This window comes from Haliotis rufescens, unplaced genomic scaffold (genome assembly GCF_023055435.1).
Source record: "Haliotis rufescens isolate VD_foot unplaced genomic scaffold, xgHalRufe1.0.p SCAF_4, whole genome shotgun sequence".
Taxonomy (NCBI): Eukaryota; Metazoa; Mollusca; class Gastropoda; order Lepetellida; family Haliotidae; genus Haliotis; species Haliotis rufescens.
This window is the reverse complement of record NW_025964112.1, coordinates 21,786,704-21,810,151: the sequence shown is the minus strand read 5'-3', so window position 1 is coordinate 21,810,151 and position 23,448 is coordinate 21,786,704. Positions and strand designations below refer to the sequence as shown.

General features: G+C 41.5%; 2 protein-coding genes across 5 annotated transcripts in view; one reads left to right on the top strand and one right to left on the bottom strand.

The window, feature by feature from the left end:
• Positions 1-11,598, bottom strand: part of LOC124132158 (tyrosine-protein phosphatase non-receptor type 23-like) — a 45,104-nt gene extending 33,506 nt beyond the window's left edge. The window contains exons 1-4 of one of the 2 annotated variants that reach the window (XM_046495899.2): positions 11,478-11,598; positions 8,632-8,706; positions 1,939-2,066; positions 1,117-1,243 (exon numbers count right to left, since the gene is read on the bottom strand). In XM_046495899.2, the coding sequence (XP_046351855.2) occupies positions 1,117-1,243; positions 1,939-2,066; positions 8,632-8,706; positions 11,478-11,564 (417 nt within the window). In that variant the 5' untranslated portion in view covers positions 11,565-11,598. Of the gene's footprint in view, positions 1-1,116; positions 1,244-1,298; positions 1,355-1,938; positions 2,067-8,631; positions 8,707-11,477 lie in introns of those variants that run through there. The other variant, XM_046495900.2, reaches the window with a different exon arrangement.
• Positions 11,599-17,303: 5,705 nt separating this feature from the next.
• LOC124132157 overlaps positions 17,304-23,448 on the top strand; it is a 28,736-nt gene continuing 22,591 nt past the window's right edge. The window contains exons 1-2 of one of the 3 annotated variants that reach the window (XM_046495898.2): positions 17,304-17,768; positions 23,272-23,353. In XM_046495898.2, coding sequence (XP_046351854.2) covers positions 17,658-17,768; positions 23,272-23,353 — 193 coding nt within the window. In that variant the 5' untranslated portion in view covers positions 17,304-17,657. Of the gene's footprint in view, positions 17,769-19,804; positions 19,975-23,271; positions 23,354-23,448 lie in introns of those variants that run through there. The other 2 variants (XM_046495896.2, XM_046495897.2) reach the window with 2 other exon arrangements.

Genomic DNA, 23,448 nt, shown 5'->3' with positions numbered 1-23,448 from the left:
TGTTCCATAGCCGGAAGCCATCGCTATGCGGAGAAGCCAAGTTTGAACTATTTCCGAATCTATATAACACAGAGAAAACGACCACTAGCAAAGCCTTCAGAATGCCTTTTTATTCTTTCGGACTGTAGGAGCAGATAACCGAAGCTACCTCCTTTGTAAACAACTGTGAATTGAGATAAGCAAACCAAGTACAATTTATGAAGTTTGAAGACCCGGATTATAACATTTCTTGTGTCCTTCTGGGCAGCCAGATGGGCTGGTATTGCTAATTTGAATGTGCCACTTCATATTTCAGAGCATGTTTGGAGCAAGGGCATGGCCCAAAATGATCCCTGGGGATGGCTGGGTTTGGGTATTCGGTATTAGGGGTGTCTTTGTGTATTTGAGGGAGGTGCGGGTATGGGATGGGTGGGTCAAGTAATTGATGTTGATAGAATTATGAGAATTTTGGTCTCACTACCCAGGTGCAGCCAGATACTATAAAATTGTAGCTGTTAGTTGTGAAGTTTGGTTGTTGCATGATGAGAATGCCATGTGAGGAGAGGGTTTGGGTATGTGGGTTTGGGTATGGAACTGATTGGTTTGGGTATGTGAGGGGTGGGTATGCATTCTTATTAAAACAGATCTTAGTGATCACTACCTCTACATGGGATTGGAGGACATCCCATTACAGGTCGACCTTCGCAAACTTTGACTGATGAACAAAATGGCCAACAGGAAGTCGATATTAGCCAACAAGAAAGTGGCTTTCTCAAGCTTTATGTCAATAGTTTCAAAACAGAGATTTCCATTCCATATATTTTGACAAAGTTCTCGATTCAACTGAACAAAAGAAAATTCTGGAAAGTCTAATAGATGGTCGAGATTGTATGGCAGTAATTCCCAGAGGCTATCATTATGATCATGACTATTGAAAGTCTCTTCTGTTCCAAATGTTTAACCCATTGAAGTGAGAGATTGATGACAATTTTGATGAAATCAGTCGCACAGCCTGGAACTGTTGTTCAGAATGGACCATGTAAGGTTGCATGATCGTGATTTCAAAAGTGAAGCTCTGATTGGTCGGATGGAAGGTTGTTCTGGTGTGACCGAAAATGTGATGTCATCAGATCTTACCTCGGCACTATGCCTTGTATCAACTGCTCCCAGGATGGAATGCAGGGCGCCGATATTGTACAAGATGCAGGCTTGTTCGAACTTAATGTCACCGAGTATATACTCCCTTCCTGTCTGAATGTCCTCCCTGGAACACAGAGGAGGGTTGGAGTCAATCAGTTTGGTACAAGACAGCTACTCATCAAGTGAAGGCTATGGCCGCCTCTCCCCCTTCCCCCATGGGGAATCTACCCTGCAGGAGCTGGTGGTAGTACTACCTCCCCCCTCCATTATACAGACAGCTACTCACCAAGTGAAGGCTATGGCCGCCTCTCCCCCTTCCCCCATGGGGAATCTACCCTGCAGGAGCTGGTGGTAGTACTACCTCCCCCCTCCCCTATACAGACAGCTACTCACCAAGTGAAGGCTATGACTGCCTCTCCCCCTTCCCCCATGGGGAATCTTCCCTGCAGGAGCCGGGGGTAGTACTACCTCCCCCCTACCTAATACAGACAGCTACTCACCAAGTGAAGGCTATGACCGCCCCTCCCCTTTCCCTCATAGAGAATCTACCCTGCAGGAGCTGGGGGTAGTCGTACATCCCCCTCCCTAATACAGACAGCTACTCACCAAGTGAAGGCTATGACTGCCTCTCCCCCTTCCCCCATGGGGAATCTTCCCTGCAGGAGCCGGGGGTAGTACTACCTCCCCCCTACCTAATACAGACAGCTACTCACCAAGTGAAGGCTATGACCGCCCCTCCCCTTTCCCTCATAGAGAATCTACCCTGCAGGAGCTGGGGGTAGTCGTACATCCCCCTCCCTAATACAGACAGCTACTCACCAAGTGAAGGCTATGGCCGCCTCTCCCCCTTCCCCCATGGGGAATCTTCCCTGCAGGAACTGCAGCTGGGCATAGTATTTCTTCAGGGTGCTGCAGCCCATGAAGTCCCGTGTCACGTGGATGGCACCCTGAAATGACATCAAGGCACAAGGTAAACTTTTACAAACCTGTAGAGGTTATGAATTCTCTGATGAAATCCTCCTTGGGGCACTTATTTGCTTATTACATTTTCCTTGCTCAAGAAAATCTACATGACATAGTTGTAACCATTTTCCTTAATAAAAAATGTTACCACACAAAAAACTTCGTTTTTGTATGATATACGACCACCCTTACGGGGCCTCACCCTCCACGGCGCGTCACGCCAGGGGGAGCAACTCTCACCCATATCACTTTCCATATGTCTAATGCTGACGGAATGTGGGGAGGTGGGTGGCCGTGCCCCAAGGAGGATTTCATCAGAGAATTCATAACCTCTACAGGTTTGTAAAATTCTCTTTCTGATTAAATCCTCCTTGGGGCACTTATTGCATCAAGATAGACTCCCAAAGATAATCTAGGAAGTGGCATCCGTCAGAAACAAGCGTAAATAAATACATCGTATTTTGATTATTTCAATGAATAAAAAAGAGTTCAATAAATGGAACCAACCTTATCGTGAGGCACCACCGTCGAAAGGCGGGGGCTAGAGACCATATATTATGATAAAGCCTGTTTTTACGGCTTGTCATAAGTTGAGAACTCAACCCCTCCCCCCCACCCACCCCCCCCGACTGACCAAACCGAGCACGCTCACTTGAGTGTTTGTCGAGTTGGTAATGTTTGATGAACATGCTCAGTTGGATCCATGAGCATGTCTTGCAGTGGTCCCCGACGAAGAAGGCTGTGAAAGAGCAGGTAGCTCAATAGGAGCCGTCACGTGGAAGGCATGTGCGACCTTAGGATGGTAAGAGTCCGGCAGGCGAATACTGACCCTGTCCCGGTGGAAGACAGTAAGTTCGGGATCGGCTGACATTGCATGAATGACGCCTACCCATCTGCCGTCTGCCGGGCGTTACCGCCACAAGGAACGCCGTATGCCAGCTCAACAGCTGAAGAGAGCGAGACGACAGATCCCGAAAGGAAGGACCGGACAGCCAATCAAGAATGATCGACAAGTCCCAAGGGGGACTGATCCGTCAGACAGGCGGTCGGATCCTGTCCACACCTGCTAAAAAGCGCTGCACTAATGGGTGTGCACCCAGAAGTGCCCCGTCGACAGGGACGTGAAAAGCTGCGATAGCTGTAGAGTACCCCTGGACTGTCGATGCGGCCAGGCCGTCATCTAGTCGCGACTGGAGGAATTCAAGCACGGCTACGAGATCTGCAGAAAAGGGATCTGCAATGCCTCTATCGACACACCAGCGCGCATAGCAGGCCCATCTTTCCTCGTACCGAACATTTGTCGAATCCCTCCGCGAAGCCAATATTGTGTCTGCAACTTGTGCAGGAATACCACTCTTCTGGAGGCGATTCCTGACCATGTGGCCAAACCACCCACTGAATCCTGGGATAGGAGGTCCAGTCGTAAAGGTAATAGAACAGGAGGCTGAGCCAGAAACCTGAGTATTACTGGAAACCAACTCTGCACTGACCAAAGAGTCTCAGTTCTAGCACATTGATATGCAGTTTGATCTCATGCTGGGACCATAGTCCCGAGGCAGTGTGATCGTTCAGAACGCCTCCCCAGCCGGAGAGTGACGTGTCTGTTTGAACTGTGAGAGAAGTAACGGCAGTGTCAAGGGGGAGCCCCCGGGACAGATTCTCGACCTCAGTCCACCACTGAAGGTGTGTAATGAGCCACTACGGAGTCTCGAGAGCAGTCTCTAGATCTTCCGAGTTCGCCCAAAGTCGACGGAGTGCTTGTTGAATGGGTCTCATTCTCAAGCGCCAGACCACGTCCACTGTCGCCGCCATGTTGCCAAGTAACTGGAGTCATGTACGAGCAGTGTGACTTGCAGACAGAAGGAACTGGGAAGTAACACTTCTGACTTTGGTAATGCGATCTTGTGACAGAGATACAAGTCCGCTCACCGTGTTGAAATTCACCCCTAGGAAGACAAGATTCTGAGTAGGGCTCAGATCTGACTTCTTGAGATTGACTATCCACCCTAGACTGATCAGAATGTCTATCTTGTGTAGCTATCTGACTCGGGGATTGCGATAGAGCTCTTAGTAACCAGTCGTCGAGGTACGGATGGCAGAACCGACCTTTCGGCCTGGCCATTTGGGCAGGAATCAACATCAGCTTGGCGAACACCATCGGGGCCGAATGGTAGAACCCTGAACTGATAACACCTCCTGTCGAAAGAAAACCTCAGGTATTTCTTGAACTCGGGGTGTATGGGTAAGTGGAGATAGGCGTCTTTTAGGTCTATTGACGTTAGCCATTCTCCGGTCTCGACAGCTGAGATCACTGAGCTCAGTGTCTCCATCCTGAAGGACGGTACCTCTATAAGTTTGTTCAGCCATCTCAGATTGAGAATAGGTCTGAACCCTCCGTCTTTTTTGGTGACTAGGAAATATGTCGAGTAGAAGCCCTCGCTTTCCTGTCCCTCGGGAACCGGTGCGATCGCAGCTTTCATAAGAATTCCGCCTTCTCTCGGGTAGCAGGCACCGGAGTGTGCTTTATCCCGGAGAAGGGGGGCGGATGATGTTTCCACCGAGGCAAATGGCCCTTAGAGTGGACAGGGTCCAGGGATTGGATGTAACTGTCTCCCATTCCTTCAGGAATAGAGCCAGTCGGACGCCTACGGGGACATCCGGCTTGAGGCAGTGGCCCCCGGCTTTCGGCAGTTCGAGAACTTGCGACTGTGGGTTCACTCGGGGCTCTTCGGGCGCTTATGGGAACCCGATGGGTCCCTCGCCCCACGAAAAAGGCTGCTTGCCCCAGCCCCTGCCTCTCTTGCTCCTCCCGGCACCCTTACCTGAGGAGCGGCTACTTCCAAGCAGGTGTGGACTTCTGACCCGGCGCGTCAGCGTAGGAGGAGTCAAATGGAGAGGTCCGCTTACGCAGTTTTTTTTATTTAGATACCGACATCCACAGCCTGCGCATGCCCATAACAGCGCACATCATCTGCGAGGCACAGCTACGAATAGTGTCCCGCGCAAGATGACTGTGAACTTCCGTTAGTTGCGCGGCCAACTCCAAAGAGTCGGCCGGCCCCTCCCCCGCTAACTCCCTCTGTACAGCTGACAGATACGCGGAGTGTACGGACACACGGAGCTGTTGGCAAGCATTATGATATTGCTCCTCAAAGCATATGTAAGCAGCCTTCAACTCCGCACCTCACGCAGAAAGGGGGGCAACTGCCGGCCCTGCTTGACCTTAATCAAGTTGGGGGTCGAAGACCCCCCCAGGGTAACGGAAGTCCAAACGCATTCATCCACCACAGGTACCTCAGAGTCACTATCCTCTGCAAGCGGGTACCGCATAATAAGTTCGGGCAGGTCGAACTTCCTGCGGGCACCCGACAAAAGAGGGTTGATGACTTCATGCACCAGGGATTTGGATCCGACTCTGGCATTGGTGCAGCCACCTGAGGCAGTCCCTGGACAATCCTGTCCCGCACGTGCCTCAACGAGGAAGCAAAGGAAAACGTCCCCAAGGTCTCTGAGTCCTTCCCCTCCCCCCCCTCCTCTTCTCTCGATTCCGAGCCGAAGTTAATCGACTCTTCCCCGAGATATGAAGCAGACAAAGTCGGAAGGGGACGCCCGAAGACCTGGGCCCTCGCATCCTCGGGCTGCACCCGGCCTGAAGCCGAGTCCCGGTCCCGAGGGTTCAAGGGAACCCACCTGGCTCTGGGCTAGGAATCCACTAGAGGAAGCCTCGGCCTCGGAAGAGGTGTCTGGCTCCGCTAGGGAAAATTGTGTGTCGGTAGTGCACAGGCCAGTGCCTGCCACCCCTCCGCTGGGGAGCAACCTCAAGCCGGAGCTGAAGCCTGGTCTCGGATCGTCCCCGAGACCAAGTGGCCTGTCTCGGCCTGTCTCAAAGCCGCGTCCGGCGCCGACAACGGGGAAGGGTCAGCCCGCAGCTCCTGCCGGAGCTGAGACTTCACCTCCCCCATCATCCACTTAAGTAACGCAGAAATGTCTGCCAAAGACAGTGCAGGAGAGGGTGCAGTGCGTACTACGGGGACCCTCAAGCCTTCTCCCCCAGCCCCCGGGGAGGGAGCGGAGGAGACAGTCTCGGCAGCTTTTTTACCCTTTTTACCCTTTTTAGATGGGAGGGGTGGGGAGACTGGTCTTAGCAGATCTGATATCTACCCCCGCCTTTAAGAGACCTTTAAAGTGAAGCAAGTCAACTTGTCTCTTCTTTTGGGCCCGGGGGTAAAGGCAATGCATATCAGGCATGACCCATCGTCATGCCCGTCCTCCGCCAGACATTTCAGGCAGCTTTCGTGCCGGTCTTTGGGGGGAATGGAAGCAGAACAACCCGTACACAGTTTGAAAGTCTGTCAAAAAGACCGTAATTTTTTAGGTGGGTGGGAAGGGTATTAAAGTGTATCAGTGCAATATAAAGATCAGAAAGATACATGCATAAATTGTGAAACTAGAAGCAAAGGCGTAATGTAAAATGCGATTTGTAACGGGATACTAATAGCCAATGTCGTAGTATAATTATAACACCAAAGGGGCGTGTTACGCGCTAAGATGTAAAACCCGTAAAAAAGGTAAGTGTAGTTATAAATTAACGCACCACCTTGGGTTTATGTAAAGGAAAAAATTGTAGTCCAATGCTGTATGTTTCTAATGGCCTTGGTGTTACATGTATCAGACCGCAGGGGTGGAAATTTGCCATTTCCCGACTCCCGGGGCAAGTAGAAATACGAGGTCGGGCAACAAAATCACTTACTTTAACTTGTCCGGAGGAAAGTAATATTTGAAATTACTATCATTGTCTACAGGTCTAACTACTGGTAAATTGGTACAATAAATGAGTTGAGAGAAATTTCGTAATCGCGCTTTCGTAACATCGCCTGGTTTTTTTCCGTAGTTATAACAAGCGATTTCATTGGATTAAAATTGGTTTCTAATGACACTTTCTTGCGGAAATCTGCTACAAGTTTCGTGATTGGTCAATTTTGAGCACGTGACCTCAGGCAGCCAATCAAATTACAGGTGTGATACCAAGCTTGTGTTTGATAAATTTCAGAAGTTGGCGAAAGATTTTTGATAAATCGTGTTATTCTGAACGTTTTGAGCAGGAAATCATGATATACATTAAAAATATGGAACTTTGTGAATGTATCGTGCTAGGTTAGGAGCAGTGACAAAGATTTTTCATGCATATATTTTTGCATTAAACATCGTGTCCGAGCCGAGAATTCAAGGCAACGAAAGCCGAGATGTCATTTGACTTACATTACACGCGATCGCACGAAAAGATGGAAATAGTAACTTAGATGTAAGTTTGATTACTTTTAGATATTTTTTTTTGTTGATTTTATTTATTACTTTTTATAATATATTTAAAGATTTGTTTAAAACGTCTTTATTTTGCTCTTTGACATGTTCGATGTGGACCCGTTGTCGAAATGTGTGTCCGAGAATTTTATTTTCAATAACATTGCGGGAAATAGTGAATAATTTTTTAATTTGTATAAAAAATAATAAATTGAAATGGAATACGTATTTCAGACATTGTGAAATGTGATAGATTTAATAAATGAATGATATTACAGGTAGGTCCATAAAAATATATACTATTTTGACGTGACTACGGCTTGGCCGGAAAACCGGTCTACGGTGTCTTTGGACTCGATGCTTCTTGGCCGGAAAACCGGCCTATGGTGTTGAAAGAGATAAACACATATTGATGATTTGAAGTTTTATTTTGAAATTATTCAGGCAAGTGAAAATGAAATCAGGGCAAGTGAAAATTGTCTTTCAACTTGAAGTTTTTTTTTAAATTTCCACCCCTGGACCGTGGAACTACAATATGGACGCCATTACGGCCATTTGAATTCAAAAGTACCGTACACGTGGCGTATAATTACAACTCTATAACTTTACAATGCGAGGTATTAAGCCTTTGCAATGAAAGAAATGTACCATACATACAGTTTGGTCAGCCATGGTTCTTGTCGAACGATAGTTTTTTATACTCTTTTTGTCTCTTGAAAAAACAGCACGTCTGTCTTATACAGATGACATAAGGAAAGTGATTTGGGTGAGAGTTGCTCCCCCTGGTGTGACGCGCCATGGAGGTTGAGGCCCCGCAAGGGTGGTCGTATATCATACAAAAACGAAGGAAAATGGTTACAACTATGTCATGTAGATTTTCTTGAGCAAGGAAAATGCAATAAGCAATAAGTGACCCAAGTAGGATTTAATCTGAAAGAGAATTCACCAACAGTAAATCTCACTGTGTATATTTCATACAAGAAAACAAGACTCATCTTAAAAGATGCTAAGTTATTTAGGTACAATGGCTACATTATTAATTAATAATTAAAAGAACAATTAAACCAAGCCTTATCAAAAATCATTTGATAAAATTTTAAAAATCCTAATATACTTGTAAAACACATAAAATAATGACTGTTAATATTGTACTCACATGACTTGTATAAATTATCATATTTACTAATTCATAACAGCCAGAATGTTTTTCCAGCCCTTACTAAGGATAATACTCTGCCCCAGTCCTACCTGTCTGAGCTGTTCCAGGTCAGTGCAAGGCTTGTTGTACAGAGCTGGGTCCTCCCCATAGTGCTCTCGAATGTACTGAAAACATCAACATGATAAATATCAAAACTATGAAATGCATTTTAAGAGGGTTTGATTCTATGTAAGGTCAATTGGCCCTTTACCATGGAACCCCAGGTGCTATCACAAGTAACTAGTGCTCATCTACCTTGTGCTCTACACACATTTGTTTGACTCCATCATGTCCATGCGCATGCTCAGTCAGTGTTCCCATTTACTGGTAATTACCAGTTTTTTTACCAGTAACATTAGGCCTGGACTGGTAATTCATGTGATTGTCAGTCTCTATGGACCGACAAATAAAATACCCTATAAATCTTTGTTAAATATTTTTTTTCAATAATCAATGAAGTATATATTTCTAACAAAGTCAGCTTGTCTTAGATCTTCATGGTTTCCGGTTGTCTGGAAGAAAAAAACTTTCACTTTGCTTTGAGGTTAAATATTTATTTTTAGAGACTTAGTCCCAACCCAAAATGAAATGTTGCACATGATATTGAAAGAAATGAAACCTGGTAAATTTCATTTTTTTTAGTTGTTTGTTCAAAGACAAAAATTGGAGGGGACTGGAATTTTTAGAGTGTCAGTGCTATTCAAATGCCAGCAGGAACACTGATCAGTAGCCAACTTTCTCAGTGAAAATTGGAACTTGACCAAGATTACAAGAGTTCAGATAGCTAACTAAGACTCTCAACTAACCCAAAGGATTGTAAATGGGTGTCTAATCCTAAGGATAGAACAGGGGTGTTTGATTGGCAAGGGCTGCCCAACCCAAATTATCATTTAGGGGTGCTTGATCAGAAAGGACATGCAAGGGTTAAGGATAAAGTTGAAGATAACAAAACCAAACATACTCAAACATGAACACAACCAACTTTAAGGATCCAAGAGGCACACTCAGGGAAGAGGGGGCCACAATCGGCAGCCGGGATCCAATTAGCACTATAACCTGAAGTCTTAGCAACAATAGAACTAGGGAGGAGTGCACTTAACTGGGCTCACTCTTTTGCATTTCAATTTAGCGCCACATAGAGGATCATACTCACGTTGCTAGCTTGATGCTAAGCTGGACTAATGAGCATGATGAGTTAATCTATTTTGCCAACACATCACCACAGGTCTATGGGTGCTATCACAAATAATCAGTGTTATTTACCTAATGATCAGATCCTTATTGTTCATCACAATGCATAATGCAGTAGCCATTTCTTCCGCGAAACCAGAATCATGGTAAACGTTGTATGGATTTTCCTCAAATAACAATACATTGGATAAGCTACCCCACACCACACCTCAAAGGGGATCCAAGGGCTAAGGCTAGAGCTGGGGTAACCTTCCATAACCCTAACGAAACTAACTCTAAGGATAAAAAAGTGGTACCTAACCCTAATGATCATTTAGTGTTTGATCGGTAAGAGGATCCAAGGACTAAGAATAGAGTTGTCGGCAACTTACTCCAACCCTAACACAACCAACCCTATGGATTGAAGAGGCACGCACGATCTGTGAAGCAAAAGCCACATCCTGCAGTCTAGAATGCTGAATAATTGGCAGCCGCTGTATTCATGGTATGAGCGGCACCCTGTACCAAAATGTTACCGAGAACTATAGAAAGCATATCCTTGTGTAGGATGGTACGCTATATTATCGCGTTAGTTAATTTACAATGGCTCCTAATGGTGAACACTTACTGACCTATTAAATATTTCATACGCAAAATGGTCCTTGTTCTTTGTTCACCTTTTATGACACATCAGTTAGGATTGATCGATGATGATTTTCTTTACAGAGTTTGGTAGACAAAGTACCTCACTCAACATGCTCAAAGGCGGGCAACTCTTAATTATCGGGGTATCACTATTTTGTGGTGTGTTATACGTGTGGATTATGTGGTTTACATCACTTCCTGTTTTGGATTATGCATAATTGGTATGCACACAACCTAGGTTTCAGTCAAGGGACATCATCAAAATATACTGGTTCTTTACTAACCAATTTCAAATAGAGGTAGGAGTAATTCCACTTCAAAAACGTGTATACCACAACAAGTCCAGTATTCGATCAAGCTATGAAATATCATGCTTAGATTTCCCAAAGTCGACAGTCGACAGGGGTGTGTGGATTACGAGATATATCGATACCGTGATAATGTAGAGCCCGCAATAATATTGGGTCATACTTTACATATCGTCGGATCACAGATTTTTTTTACGTTATATGTTTTCGGACGGCCATGTTTATAGTGATTACTCGTCCATAACATCCATAACGGGTGAAGTAGCATCACATTGACATTTTTTTGTAAATACATGATGGCTTGTTTTTAAGAGAAAATGGTCTTTTAACATGTTTATACGTGAAAGAATCTTTTTACAGTTGTTAACGTGATTAAAGAGAAAACTATTAATGTGTCTTAATCGTCCGAAAACCCATAACACGGGAATACAATCATACTGACATGTGTCATCTACGGTTCTAAAGGTTATTTTATGTCACGTCATCTTCGGGGCCTAAAATAAGTGATCATCTAATCTTTTCAATCCTATTTCATAATGTAAGAACACAACATCACAATTATGTGTAACTAGTGTGGATCACACGATGTCCAAAGTTTCCATATCCAAACAAAAACAGTAACAAAACAAACGTGCGATTGTCAAAATGAATGCGGAAATGTCAATCAGTGTTTTGATTACCAATGCAGGCCGACTGATAAAGTGATCGTGGCACAAATGACAATACATCGAAAAGATATTGTATGCACTGTTTTTTCACAAATGGAAATTTACCTGTTTAAGTGATGGTCCAAATTCTACGTATTCTGGACTATGTTTTAACTCGAAGGATAACATCGGCAGTCTCGGCACTGCCTCCATCTTGATATTCGCTTATACTACTTCCCTTACGCAAACCTTTATATTCCATTCTGCCACTAATTTTTGGGGGTATGACGCTTAGGAAATCAACAACAATACATTTATCTCAAACTGTTCATGTGAGAATTTGTCAATTGAATTGTGATATAACACTGTTATTGTAACAGTTGTGCACTGGTAAATATATGAGTGCAAGTCTAATCAAGATATAGGGGTACACAAATTGATTGGGTGGTGCTGTAAACAGTCAATTTTGGGAGAATTACCTGACAAAAATATATAAAGATACTTATTTTTGGGGTGGATGTCAATAAAGATTTTACTTGTAATTATACACGTATATTTACCAGAGCCGTTATGCAGAATGTACTGTACGATTCTTTGTAATTCATATTTATCTTAATTTACTAGATGTGCCAAGTCATAGTTTCTGTTGATCTCAAATAGAAATCTTTACATGGCGTGCACTTCTCCCCGTTCTATATATACTATTTGTCCAATACTGACAGTTTTTCATATATTGTCAGCAGATGTCACCATGTACAAATTTGATTAGTTGTGTGGAAAATCATATATGAAATCAACAATTTACGAAAGCGCACGTGATTGTCTAACCCGGAAATGTTCTTGCCCAATAATAGGTCAAAGCGGGGAGCAACTCTAGTTTGTTTACATCAGGATCGATTCCTGATCAAATGAGCCAAAATGAAAACTCGAAAACCCGCCATGTATAACAAGCCATGACATCATCACCCATCATTGACCACCACGATATGGCCACGCGGCATATTTTACTGAGGCATAGATCTAGATCTATGACATATTACATGAAAAAAAACTTTGATACGAAATTCATGCACGTTGAAAACTTTCAATAAAACGCATAATCAGCAAATATCATAAATTGTATATTTTGGAGTATCTTAATTTGTCCCACTTCCAGTAATTCAAGTCGCAAAATAACCTAATTTAACCGTCTAGCCTCCGGGATGTGATCGTGTGTTGGAGTATCCACGACCGACGAACATGATGCTGACGTTGTACTCAAAGCGACGCGTTGTGCTTGATGGCTACGGAGAATCTCCCCTTTTCATATATTAATACCGATAACAGCCCTTTTTGCTTGAAGGATCTTAAAGAGTAACACTGAAATTTATGCGTTCGATGATCACATTGTGATTTATAGGACGCTTCGCTCAGTGCCCTGTCTTGGTATTTTTTAAGTTGTGCTTTTCTTGTCAGTTGCATCCATAATTTGTTACTCGAAGTGGTACAGTTTTCTGCATATCGACCTTTCAAACGTCTGACGAAGCCGTGCCATGATTGAGATGCTGATTCCCATACAGTTTTCATGGATGTCATGGCCTTATAAACTGTCGATGAGAACGAAATAACAATTGGGAGAGGATTTTGTTATTGGTTGTGTATAAAATGTGAAGCTTTGAATTGTACTTATCATTAAAAAAATACTACGAGATTTTTTAAATAGTATTATGTAGCCTGTATGATTTACAACACGATGGCCGAGAAAAATAGTGTGAAAATGTAAACTTAGCCCTGTTGTGAAATAGTCGGTTGGCAGGGGTCAAAAACAAGATTATCGTTCCCGCTTATTCCTGTATACCTACAACCTTTTCTATTGGAGGTACCAAAATTTCATTGGGTTGTAAGCTTGCAAGTGTGTGCGAGAGTTTTCATCAGGTCAAACTTGCATAGATAGAAGGACATAATTTGACACAATTCGCTGCAAGTCTTTTAATAGTCATTAAACCATCCAAATTATGTCTTGAATTGCAGGTAATATGTTAGGTTATATGAAATTGGCAACATTTTATTTCATTATTCTAAATCACAGATAATTAATAATATAAAGCGACAAAACCCATTGCGTATCCAATAGAAATCTCTGTTCGATTCCGACTATATCATGAGAATGTGTTTATGAATCACTATCAAATAGTCATGAAACCAGGCCCCGGGAACAGGAAAACAAACTGAGACCAAATTTGGTCTTAATCGGGGATCACGAAGCACAATCTATGAGAATATCTTAGCCTAAGACAAAATTTGATCGTCCTAAGACTGTCCCTGAGTAGACTTAGACAAAATTTGTAGCAAGAAAGATGGCGGAGGTTGTTCGCCTCATGCGTCGCCTGAGGCCTAAAAAGGACAAAATAGCAATTCATCGGACATTTCGAGACCGATTCAACCCTCTTGATCTGTACAACGACGAAGAGCTCTTTGAGAGATATAGATTTCGTCGTTCTTCCATTTTTTTCATCGTTGGTCTAACCGGTGATGAACTGGCATATATTCTACCCCACTCAGCGTTCCCACAGTCTCCCACCTATCATTCAAGTTTTGATATTCCTTCAGTTTGTTGCTACTGGGGCTTTTCACCTTCAGTTGCTCAGTCGTTTTGTGTCAGCCATATTGGATAGTGTTTACAAAATCACGTTATACGTACACCGGTAATGAGACGCAAATACCATCACGTATATTTCAAAATAAGCTGCGATACCTACATCCTTGAATTCCTCATACATTTTAGAATCAAATGCCAAACGGTCTTTGTCACCAATACAAATTGTCTAGATGTAATGAAGCAAAATAAATGAGGTGTGAAAACGAACGTTGAAAAAAGTGCACTTGTTGGAAATGTAAACAAAGCCATTCGTCTATTCGTTGAGTACATTGGCTCAGCATTTTCAGAATATACACGGGAAGAGAATCGTAGGGAGAATTAGGGAATTAACAATATATACATTGCAATGATTTGATATTTTCAACAGAACTTGACGAAGTTCCTGTCCCGTGTGACGCCATGACTGACGCAAAATCACGCACAACGACAACGGTGTTTATCGCAATTTCTGACTATTTCCGTTGGTTTCTATGAAAAATATAACAACAAATAACAGTACACAGATTGTCAGAATGGGTCTGATTACTTACATGTCACATTTATGTATATACGAACCCTGAATCAACGAAAGTCCCCTTGTAATATCCCGCGTACTGTTGACAGTCAACACGCCATTTTGTAAAAGTCGGTCACCGGCAGTGATGTCATACGTCAACATATGTTGTACATATTTGGTAATTTCTTTGAGGTGAAGGTCCTTGAATGAAAATACACACGATTATTGTGTCCTGCTATTTACAGTTTCATATGATGTAGATCGTGCATGTCTTGTGTACATTTTTTCACACATTTAATTTCACTTTGAATATTAATCAATGTTCAATAGGATATCATAAGTAGATATAGGCAACAACATGTATTAACCTTTAATAATATCCTGTTTGTTTGAACAATGTTTACATATGAAATTGATAAGTTTATAGTGTCGCATACGATATTTCTATATTTTGGACAAGTGATACTGCTAGTGATCCAATTATATAGGTGAAACATTAGTCAAATTACACTTGCACAATCAGGAGAATGTTGGAATCTAAGGACTAATTTATGGTTTACATAGGGCCATCCATTTCGCTATCACTCATTTTTTATGAAGTATAATTTCATCATTTCTGATGGGTTTTTTTATGCTTAAACGTATACAGTTTCAATATCGATATTTGTGTTAGAATAGTTTGGTTCCTCGTAAACAAAACACCACGAAAATACATTGTCCTTACCCACAGCTAATTCTCACCAAGTGACCTGAGTTACAATAAACTAGTGCTAAGCATAGCGGAGTTATGCCCCCTTTCCTTTGAACGTTTTCGTCATTTACGGCAGGCTATTTTTTCCATTGAATTTATGTCGTTATACAAATGTGACGCACCAGTAACAAAACTGATTCCAATGCAATTCCTTATTTTGACTTTTGACCATATGGCCCCATGTTTTTTTTCCAGGTGAACACTTGGCTTGCCTTTGTATGTGTTTGTGATGGATGCCACTGGAGGGGCATATGGTCAAAAGTCAAAATAGGGAATTGCATCGGTATCAGTTTTGTTACTGATGCGTCACATTTGGAAATGTCCTCCACATTTCTACCATAAAACGTTTTGAAAGCTTTACTGAGGCCTTGACTGTTGTAACCTTGATCAAACAACCTCTGAAATCTAGGTAGAAAGATTGTATCTCAAAAGTTGTGAAATGTACACCAACGGCTGGAGCTGCAGGAATATTGCTTGGCATGGAGGGAAATATGACTATTGGACAGTTGGAGTCACCCCTCTTGTCATACAGTCTTGTGGAGAGTGGTTTGTCACCCTGAATCCTTATGCATATGAAATATGAAATATGAGGCGGTCTCTCCGATCTTCTATATGTTTAGTTCAGGTGGGTAAATCAGTGGAAAGGTTATTTGATTGTTATTGAACGATATCAGACCAACGATATACCTGAAGCTTAAGTTAAACCTCTTCGCCAAATTACCTTCTTTTGACTTTGCCAATCCGAACAGAAATTCCGATTCCTATGCAGATCAGCAAGAAGGGAGCACAGCTGGTGCTCATGGGGATGTCTAGTTCTTGTCTAAATGTCTTACCCCTAAATTGTACGTAGATGTTATCAATGGGGAAGTCCATCATTTCTGTTTTCTCAGTTAACCTCAGATGGCATTTGCTTTAATTTGTCACAAATTGTCCTGAACCTCTGAATGTAGATACGTAACTGTATCTGTTTACACCACGATTTGTTACATATGCCCCATGGATCAAGGAGTGGAGTTTTTCCTTATGTTTGGAATAGTGGTATACAAAGTTGAAAAATCAGATGTTTTGACGGAATGGAACATGGTTGTTTACTAAATTTTCAAATCCTCTGAGTAGATTAAACAAGAATAATGAATCTGACAAAAACACCACTATAACTGTGTATCAAAGCTGGCCTGGACCATGGGGCTATCCTATACAGAAAACAAAATGTATGACATAGCGGCTGTGATATTGTATATTGACGACAATTTCTTGTTGAGTTATGGTAGTAGAATATGTCATGTTTTGGAAGGGTAGGGTAATTGCAACAATGCTTAAAAACAACAGAATAGTAACATCATAAAGACAAAAGTTTTTGTATGAGCATTTAAATTTCAAGATGGCCACCATTTCGACCTGTTTTCAAAATCAAGATGTAATAACGTTGTTCAACATGGTCATGCACTATATCATATGAAATCTTTTACATGGTCTTGTCAATGATGTACACTATTCACTGACGTCTTTGGAACATTTACCCCTAACAATAAAACAAATTATGTTTTGAAAGCTATTTTTACGGCGACACCAACCTTCCTCCAAAGTCAGATTTCATTACATACACACGCACACACGCACACACGCACGCACGCACGCACGCACACACACACACGCACGCACGCACGCACCCACACACACACATACATAGAGCATAAAATAACATAACTAGGACATGCTTACATTTATGCGAAACAGGATTAAGGGTACTTCAGTTTTACAAAATATCTAAGGTAAAGTTTAATTCCTTATTCTTTTGAGGGCTTCACATATGCGTGGGAGGGCTATTTTGTCATGTAATTCCCGGTCATCAATTTATAGTATCGATAACAATGTCTCCGTACTGTTCCTACATCCCACAAGAATGACTCGTGTATCTGAGATGTTTTTGATTAGCAGTTTATGAAGCAAGCTCAGGAACGAGTGCATGTACAGGTAGAACGCCATAACCGAGATTATTTATACCGGAAGCATGGTCCCTTTTCCGCGTATTGTCAACTCAACATATACACAAGGGTAACGTGTAGAAGGAGGAACATACTGACTCTCTGGACATATCATTAATATGTTGTTTTCAAGACTCTCGCTTAGAGTTTACTATACACCTTTTGTGTTTCCGATGGAACATGACGAGGCGAAGTGCATACACCGTTGATAGTGTGCATGTTATTGAGTTTCCTTAACGCCTGGTGTCGTCATTGTAAATACAATCATGTTTTGAAAGGTTTCATCATTTGTTTCTTCACCTCGGTCTTATGTTCTTCTCACCATTTTCTTCACCCACACAGTGTTTTCTTCTTCTCTACCGCATTCCCCGTCACCTGTTGTACACGTTTAGGACGCCGGGCGACTATCTGGTTCAGCTGAAGGTTTCACGACGACATGTATTCAGTAGTCACGCTTCACCTGCTCATTGAGCCAGTACACGGGGTTACCGCCCCAGAGAGAATCACACCTTGGAAGAGTCTAGTCCAGGGTATACTCGCCTGTCAGGTAATATTAGTTGTCTTTTTCATACTTGCTTATATTTCAGCCAAAATGTGTCCTGTTTAATAGGATTTAAGCTAAGGTGAACAGAAGTATTTCAGGAAACTAGATCAAGTGTCACTGGTTGGTATACCCAGTATACGCAATGGAGTGTGACCAAGGTATATGTGCTTCTCACCTGTTAACTACGCATTAAAGTGACGGGTGAACGTATCGAGCGAGGTGTGTTTCACATGTGTGTTCCGGATCACAGATATGTTATTCTCTTCTTCGTCCCCTCTTGACGTAATTTAGAAGGTATTAAATTGGTACTTAAGAACTAACAAATCGTACCTAGAGCTTACAAGGATTCCAAGGATTTCCTAGGATCGATTGTTTAGTGTACATATTCCTTACTGCCGCCGATCCTTTGTAAATGGATGTAAATGAAATAGTTTTCCAAATCATCAGTGCCCAAATTTATGTCCGATTCAATTCACTATTTTCACTTATATCATATGTTTCCAAGTTTGATCAAGTGAACATTTGACTTGCCTTTGCACGTGTTTGTGACGGTAGCATAGGGAGGGTCAGGATAAGCACGCCTTTTCGCGAACACCTGGTACCATCATTCTTTCATAATGATTCTTGCATAGTGAACACATGCTTACAATATAGTCAGAATAGTACACTGAACTGTACTTTTGGTAAATATGTCTTATGATATATTATTGAATGGGTTGTGTCGCTTTTATTTATTGATAGTTGTCACCAGACGTTATATTCATCCTCATGTAAAGAACAAAAGGACACACAACAATATGAGTATTGATTTTGCAAAATATTCAGGGAACATTGAATGCCATAGCGGTCCGCTGGCTTTTCCCTCTCCCTCGTGTTTACATTTTCGATCAAAACCTGGTGGGCGTGTTTTATGCTTTTCATGCCATCTGAATCATCACTGAAGGTTGCCAACTCGGGTGTGAACTGTTATAATGGCGCTTTGGTACCTGTGTGGCAATGTCCCTGCCTTATATGGAAGATATTCATGGTACAGTGTGACCTTAATGGCATCTATAGAAACATCTGTAAGCCAGTAAGCAATGCTCTCGGTAGTTAATATGTATGTCTTCAAAGCTTTGGTTGTACCTGATTCAGACGTATGAATAACAGTAACCATCAGGCCAGGGTTATAGTTTACTTTTCGAAATGCTAACACTGATTGTACTCATTAAGAGACAGGTGTTATAATACTCAGTTTTACGCTACTGTGTGAATGCTACGCCGAAATAATGGCGCTTTTTGTTCCGTTTACCTGTCACGGACGTTGGAAATCCCAGAAACATCAGTGGAAGGTACAACCTTTGTACTTTTCTGATATTCTGAGCAAATTGAGATGCTTGTTTGGTTTCAAGTCAACAATATGTTCTATGTTTCTATGTGGAAATTCCCGTTAATGCCCCGAAATTGTTGACCCAGTTACGTCCTTACAATCGCTCAGATCATAAGGTGTCCGAATAAACGGGTTTTGGTGTTATGCAGGTTTAAAAAATAACAATAGTTACATAAAAATGAGCCATTGTATTCGTTGATGCATTTGAAGCTTACGGATCTGAAATTAATCCGTAAATTAATTTCTCCCGGTTCTATCAGAGCTAATGATCTCTACAAAAAATAAACAAATATTTTGGCCGTCCAAAATCCATTTAAAAGAAACTACATCGCATATTTTATGAGACTGAACATTCTGCTGAAAATGAGATAAATATTCACCAGGAAGAGTAAATAATTGAAACCTTTACATGAACGTAACACTATGAGACAGGAATAACACGGAGTGCATTTCCTATTATCTTCAACACGATCGTATTCAAATGATCACTAAGGAAAAGCATCACTGATAGAATTATACAAGAACAGGATGTACTACAGTATTCCTAGAGTGTCATTTGAAACATCCATTTCTATACGTAGCAAGGTCAACATCCTGGTGCATACCGTGGGTAATAATGGAGAGCGTGTGAATAGTTGTCATAAATAGCCACCACGGGTTGTTCAGGGCCTTGTTTTGTAAAGAATGACTGTGCTCCCCGCTCTGATACGCGCTGCCACTGTCGGTGTTGTTATCACCGTGTCTCAGGGTGTCGGGCTGGATGATAGACAAACCGGTATCCAGGAATAGCGAATGGTCGACAAACAGCAAATTGCATGCAGTACCGGACGAGACACTGAGGTTATTCGTTACACTTGTCATAACCGCTTTAACTACATCATTTTATTAATTTGTTTATGCCAAAAGTAGGTCGTGAATAGGTTTTGTGTCTTAAATATTTATGTTTGTATCTGTGTTTCTTGTTTTGGCTTGTGTTTTACCAATAATTGCGGTTGACTTTCCTTTGTTGTGGCTTTGTGTTTCGGTAATATGGTTTAGATATCCAATTCAATTTATTTTAGGTATTTTAGATGGTACACTCACCTGTTGGTAAGATTGTCGGGCGGTTAAGGCTGGATTTTAGTCAAAATTGTGCACTTTGGGTTGAAAGCACCAAACTTGGCACACTTATACATTGAAACATTCCGAATATTTCTGGATATGGATCCACTTCAGCACCGCCACCTGGTTGTAGAAAATCGAAGATGGCCGCCAAAATGGTTAAAATCTCTTATGGCGTCAATTCATATTCAATATATCATCATTATTTTGTCAATTCTAGTCATTTATATAAAATTAATTGCGTCAATGTTGTATATAATTCAAATCTAATATGCAGCGCCCACTGGTGGCGAAAAAAATCCAAGATGGCCGTCAAAATGACTTAATCTTCAAAAAATGTCAAATGTTTGTCCACAATATCAGTATCATTTGCTCATTGCAATCATTTCAATCAAATATGGCTTTAAAACATTTCCAAGTAATGCTTTACTGAATGTATAAGCTTTTGGTACTAAAATTCATTCATTTGAAGCAAGATCTGTATTCCGTAAGGCAGATCTGGGGAATATATTTGACTGCATGAACTTGGTTAAAATTCGGTAACTGAACTTGGAATGTGATAAAGGTATTTGACCACCACTGAAACATGCCTTTTTGATTCGCAATCATTAAGGCTAACTAAACGAACAACACTTATCCACAGACGTGATTTAAGGTTGAAACAAACTTTCAGAGGAACATTTCCTTCTGACTGCCATAAACAGTATGTACCTGCCTCTTTGAAATCTCTAGTCAGTATGAAATTTGTAGGACCAGGTATGATAATAACTACGGTAAACTACGGTTATAACGAACTCAAAGGGACCACTTATTTTAGTTCGTTGTAACCGTAGTTATAAACATATATACAGCAAATGTCCTGGACCAAAAAACCAGTTCCGCCAGTTCGTTATAAGCGTCTTCGTTATAAACATAGTTTACTGTATCTCAGAACATCTTGTCTTCAAAGCGTGAAACCTCGGTGCACCAGCTCATCAACACAAAGACACCACTGAGACCGAGAAATACAAGTTCCAGTTTACTTGGTATTAAACAAAAATACGTGATCTTATTGACACATTTCAAAATATGGTGTATTTGTAAAGATATAGCACAGTTTGTGGTGTTTATGAAGACGAAGGTGTGGTATACCCACCAACATTCTCAAAAGATAAAATCTATCATAATTTCTGCTCAGCAACAAATCCACTTCATGGTACCAACATTTCACTATTGCGTTCAACAGCTGAAGAGGAAGGAACATCACATGTTCTTTTGGCTGAAGAAAGCACATAAACAAGGAAAACCATTTTCAAACAGCCCGGTATATACTAAAGTACCCCCATCCTGTTATGTGCCTCAATTAAAATTACCTTTCACCCAGGATGTAGATAGTGTTAACACAATGCCCGACCATGAGTAAAACTGGTCATATCACGTGAAGGAAGTATTGGGAAAACAAGACAAACATAGCCTCCAATAACAACTGCCCATATGCCAATGTTCTAGAATGCAGAATCTTGTAGTCAGGGGTTGGGAGAGGACATGCAGTAATATATAGATACCCAAGTGGACAACACTTGGTCAGGCACAAAGAAGTGTTATAAACTAACACTACACCTGCAAGATGTCTTGCAAACCTTTGTAAACTCTACACTGCCTGCCTGTACAGTGCTATGTGATACTTTGAAGGAAAGTGTCCACTGTAAGTGAATTATAGAACCGTAAACACATACATTGAACCGATATTCCTGGTCCTACTTAAGTAGGAAGTAAGTTAATTTCATAGGTTCATGGCAATAATGTCAATAATACTTTAACATACATTCTTGTTTTTAAGATATGAATCCATTCCTAGATGAATGATTTTGGGGTGATCTAATGTAAACTGGGTGGAACATTTCTCAGTAGACCATTTATAAATTAATATGCCGAGAATAGATCATAGACAATACATATTAATTGATACAATGTCATTTAAAATGTTTCATCATATCAAAACTTATCAACTTATCCTTAGTCCAAAGATATCAAATGATATCTATATCTGCTGTAGAAATAGACAATTTCTGAAAACTAAAACATTTTGCAACCATCTTGGATTTTCGTCATCACCAGGGGGCGCTGCATACCAGTTTGAATTATAGAAAGCATTGTTGCAATTGATCCTGAAAAAGATACTGTGATAAATTGAGTTGACCAGAAAATTTTGATAAATGAGTATAAACTAAAGTCATTAGAGATTTCAACCATGCCGGCGGCCATCTTGGACTTTCATCCCCACCAGGGGTTGCTGCATACTAGGTTTAAATTATATACGGGATTGTTGTGATTACTCCTAAATACATTACAATGATAATTTGTATAAATTGGCCAGATAACTATGATGTGTTGAGTATAGACTGATATCATTAGAGCTTTCAGCCATGCTGGCGGCCATCTTGGATTTTCTACCACCAGGGGGCGCTGCAAACTGTATTTGAATTATATACAGCTCTGCTGCAATTCATTCCGCATGCATTAGTATGGATATATGTATAAATTGATCAGATAAGTATGATATATTGAGTATATATTGATCCCATTAGAGAGTTCAGCCATGTTGGCGGCCATCTTGGATTGTCTACCACCAGGGGGCTCTGCTGAGGTGGATCCATATCCAAAAATGTTCGGAACGGTTCAATGTATAAGTGTGCCAAATTTGGTGCTTTTAACCCAAAGTGCACAATTTGAGCCTTAACTGCCCCACTAATAGAGTGGACCGCGATCATTATCAATCTATTTTATCGATGTTCAGAATACAAAGTGTCTGCAGTAACATGATAACACTGTTGTCGTTTAAGTCTTCACGGAGAAGCTACAGACAACTTGTGTGTAAACCAAATCTTTGCAATTGCTTGATTTTTTATACACCATCACATCTGAGTCGACATAAAAATGTTGTCTTGTACGACTAAATGGGGCACTGAGCCGAGTGATCTGATCACCTGGAATTTATACAAGCGTCGATGTTAAGGTATTTTTGTTTTTCAATTTTCTACGGTTCGTTAATTTCAGCTGACAATGGTTTTCTTTCCAAGCCCGCCAACGCTTCATCTGTTCCTGGTGATGTCTGTCTGCCTGGCTCTCGATGTGGACGGTATTGTTTAACTAAATATATAATATTTAGAAATTGTCTTGGAACAATTGAATTGATGCCAAGCAACCTAGTCTTGTCGTGAGAGGCGGCTTTAA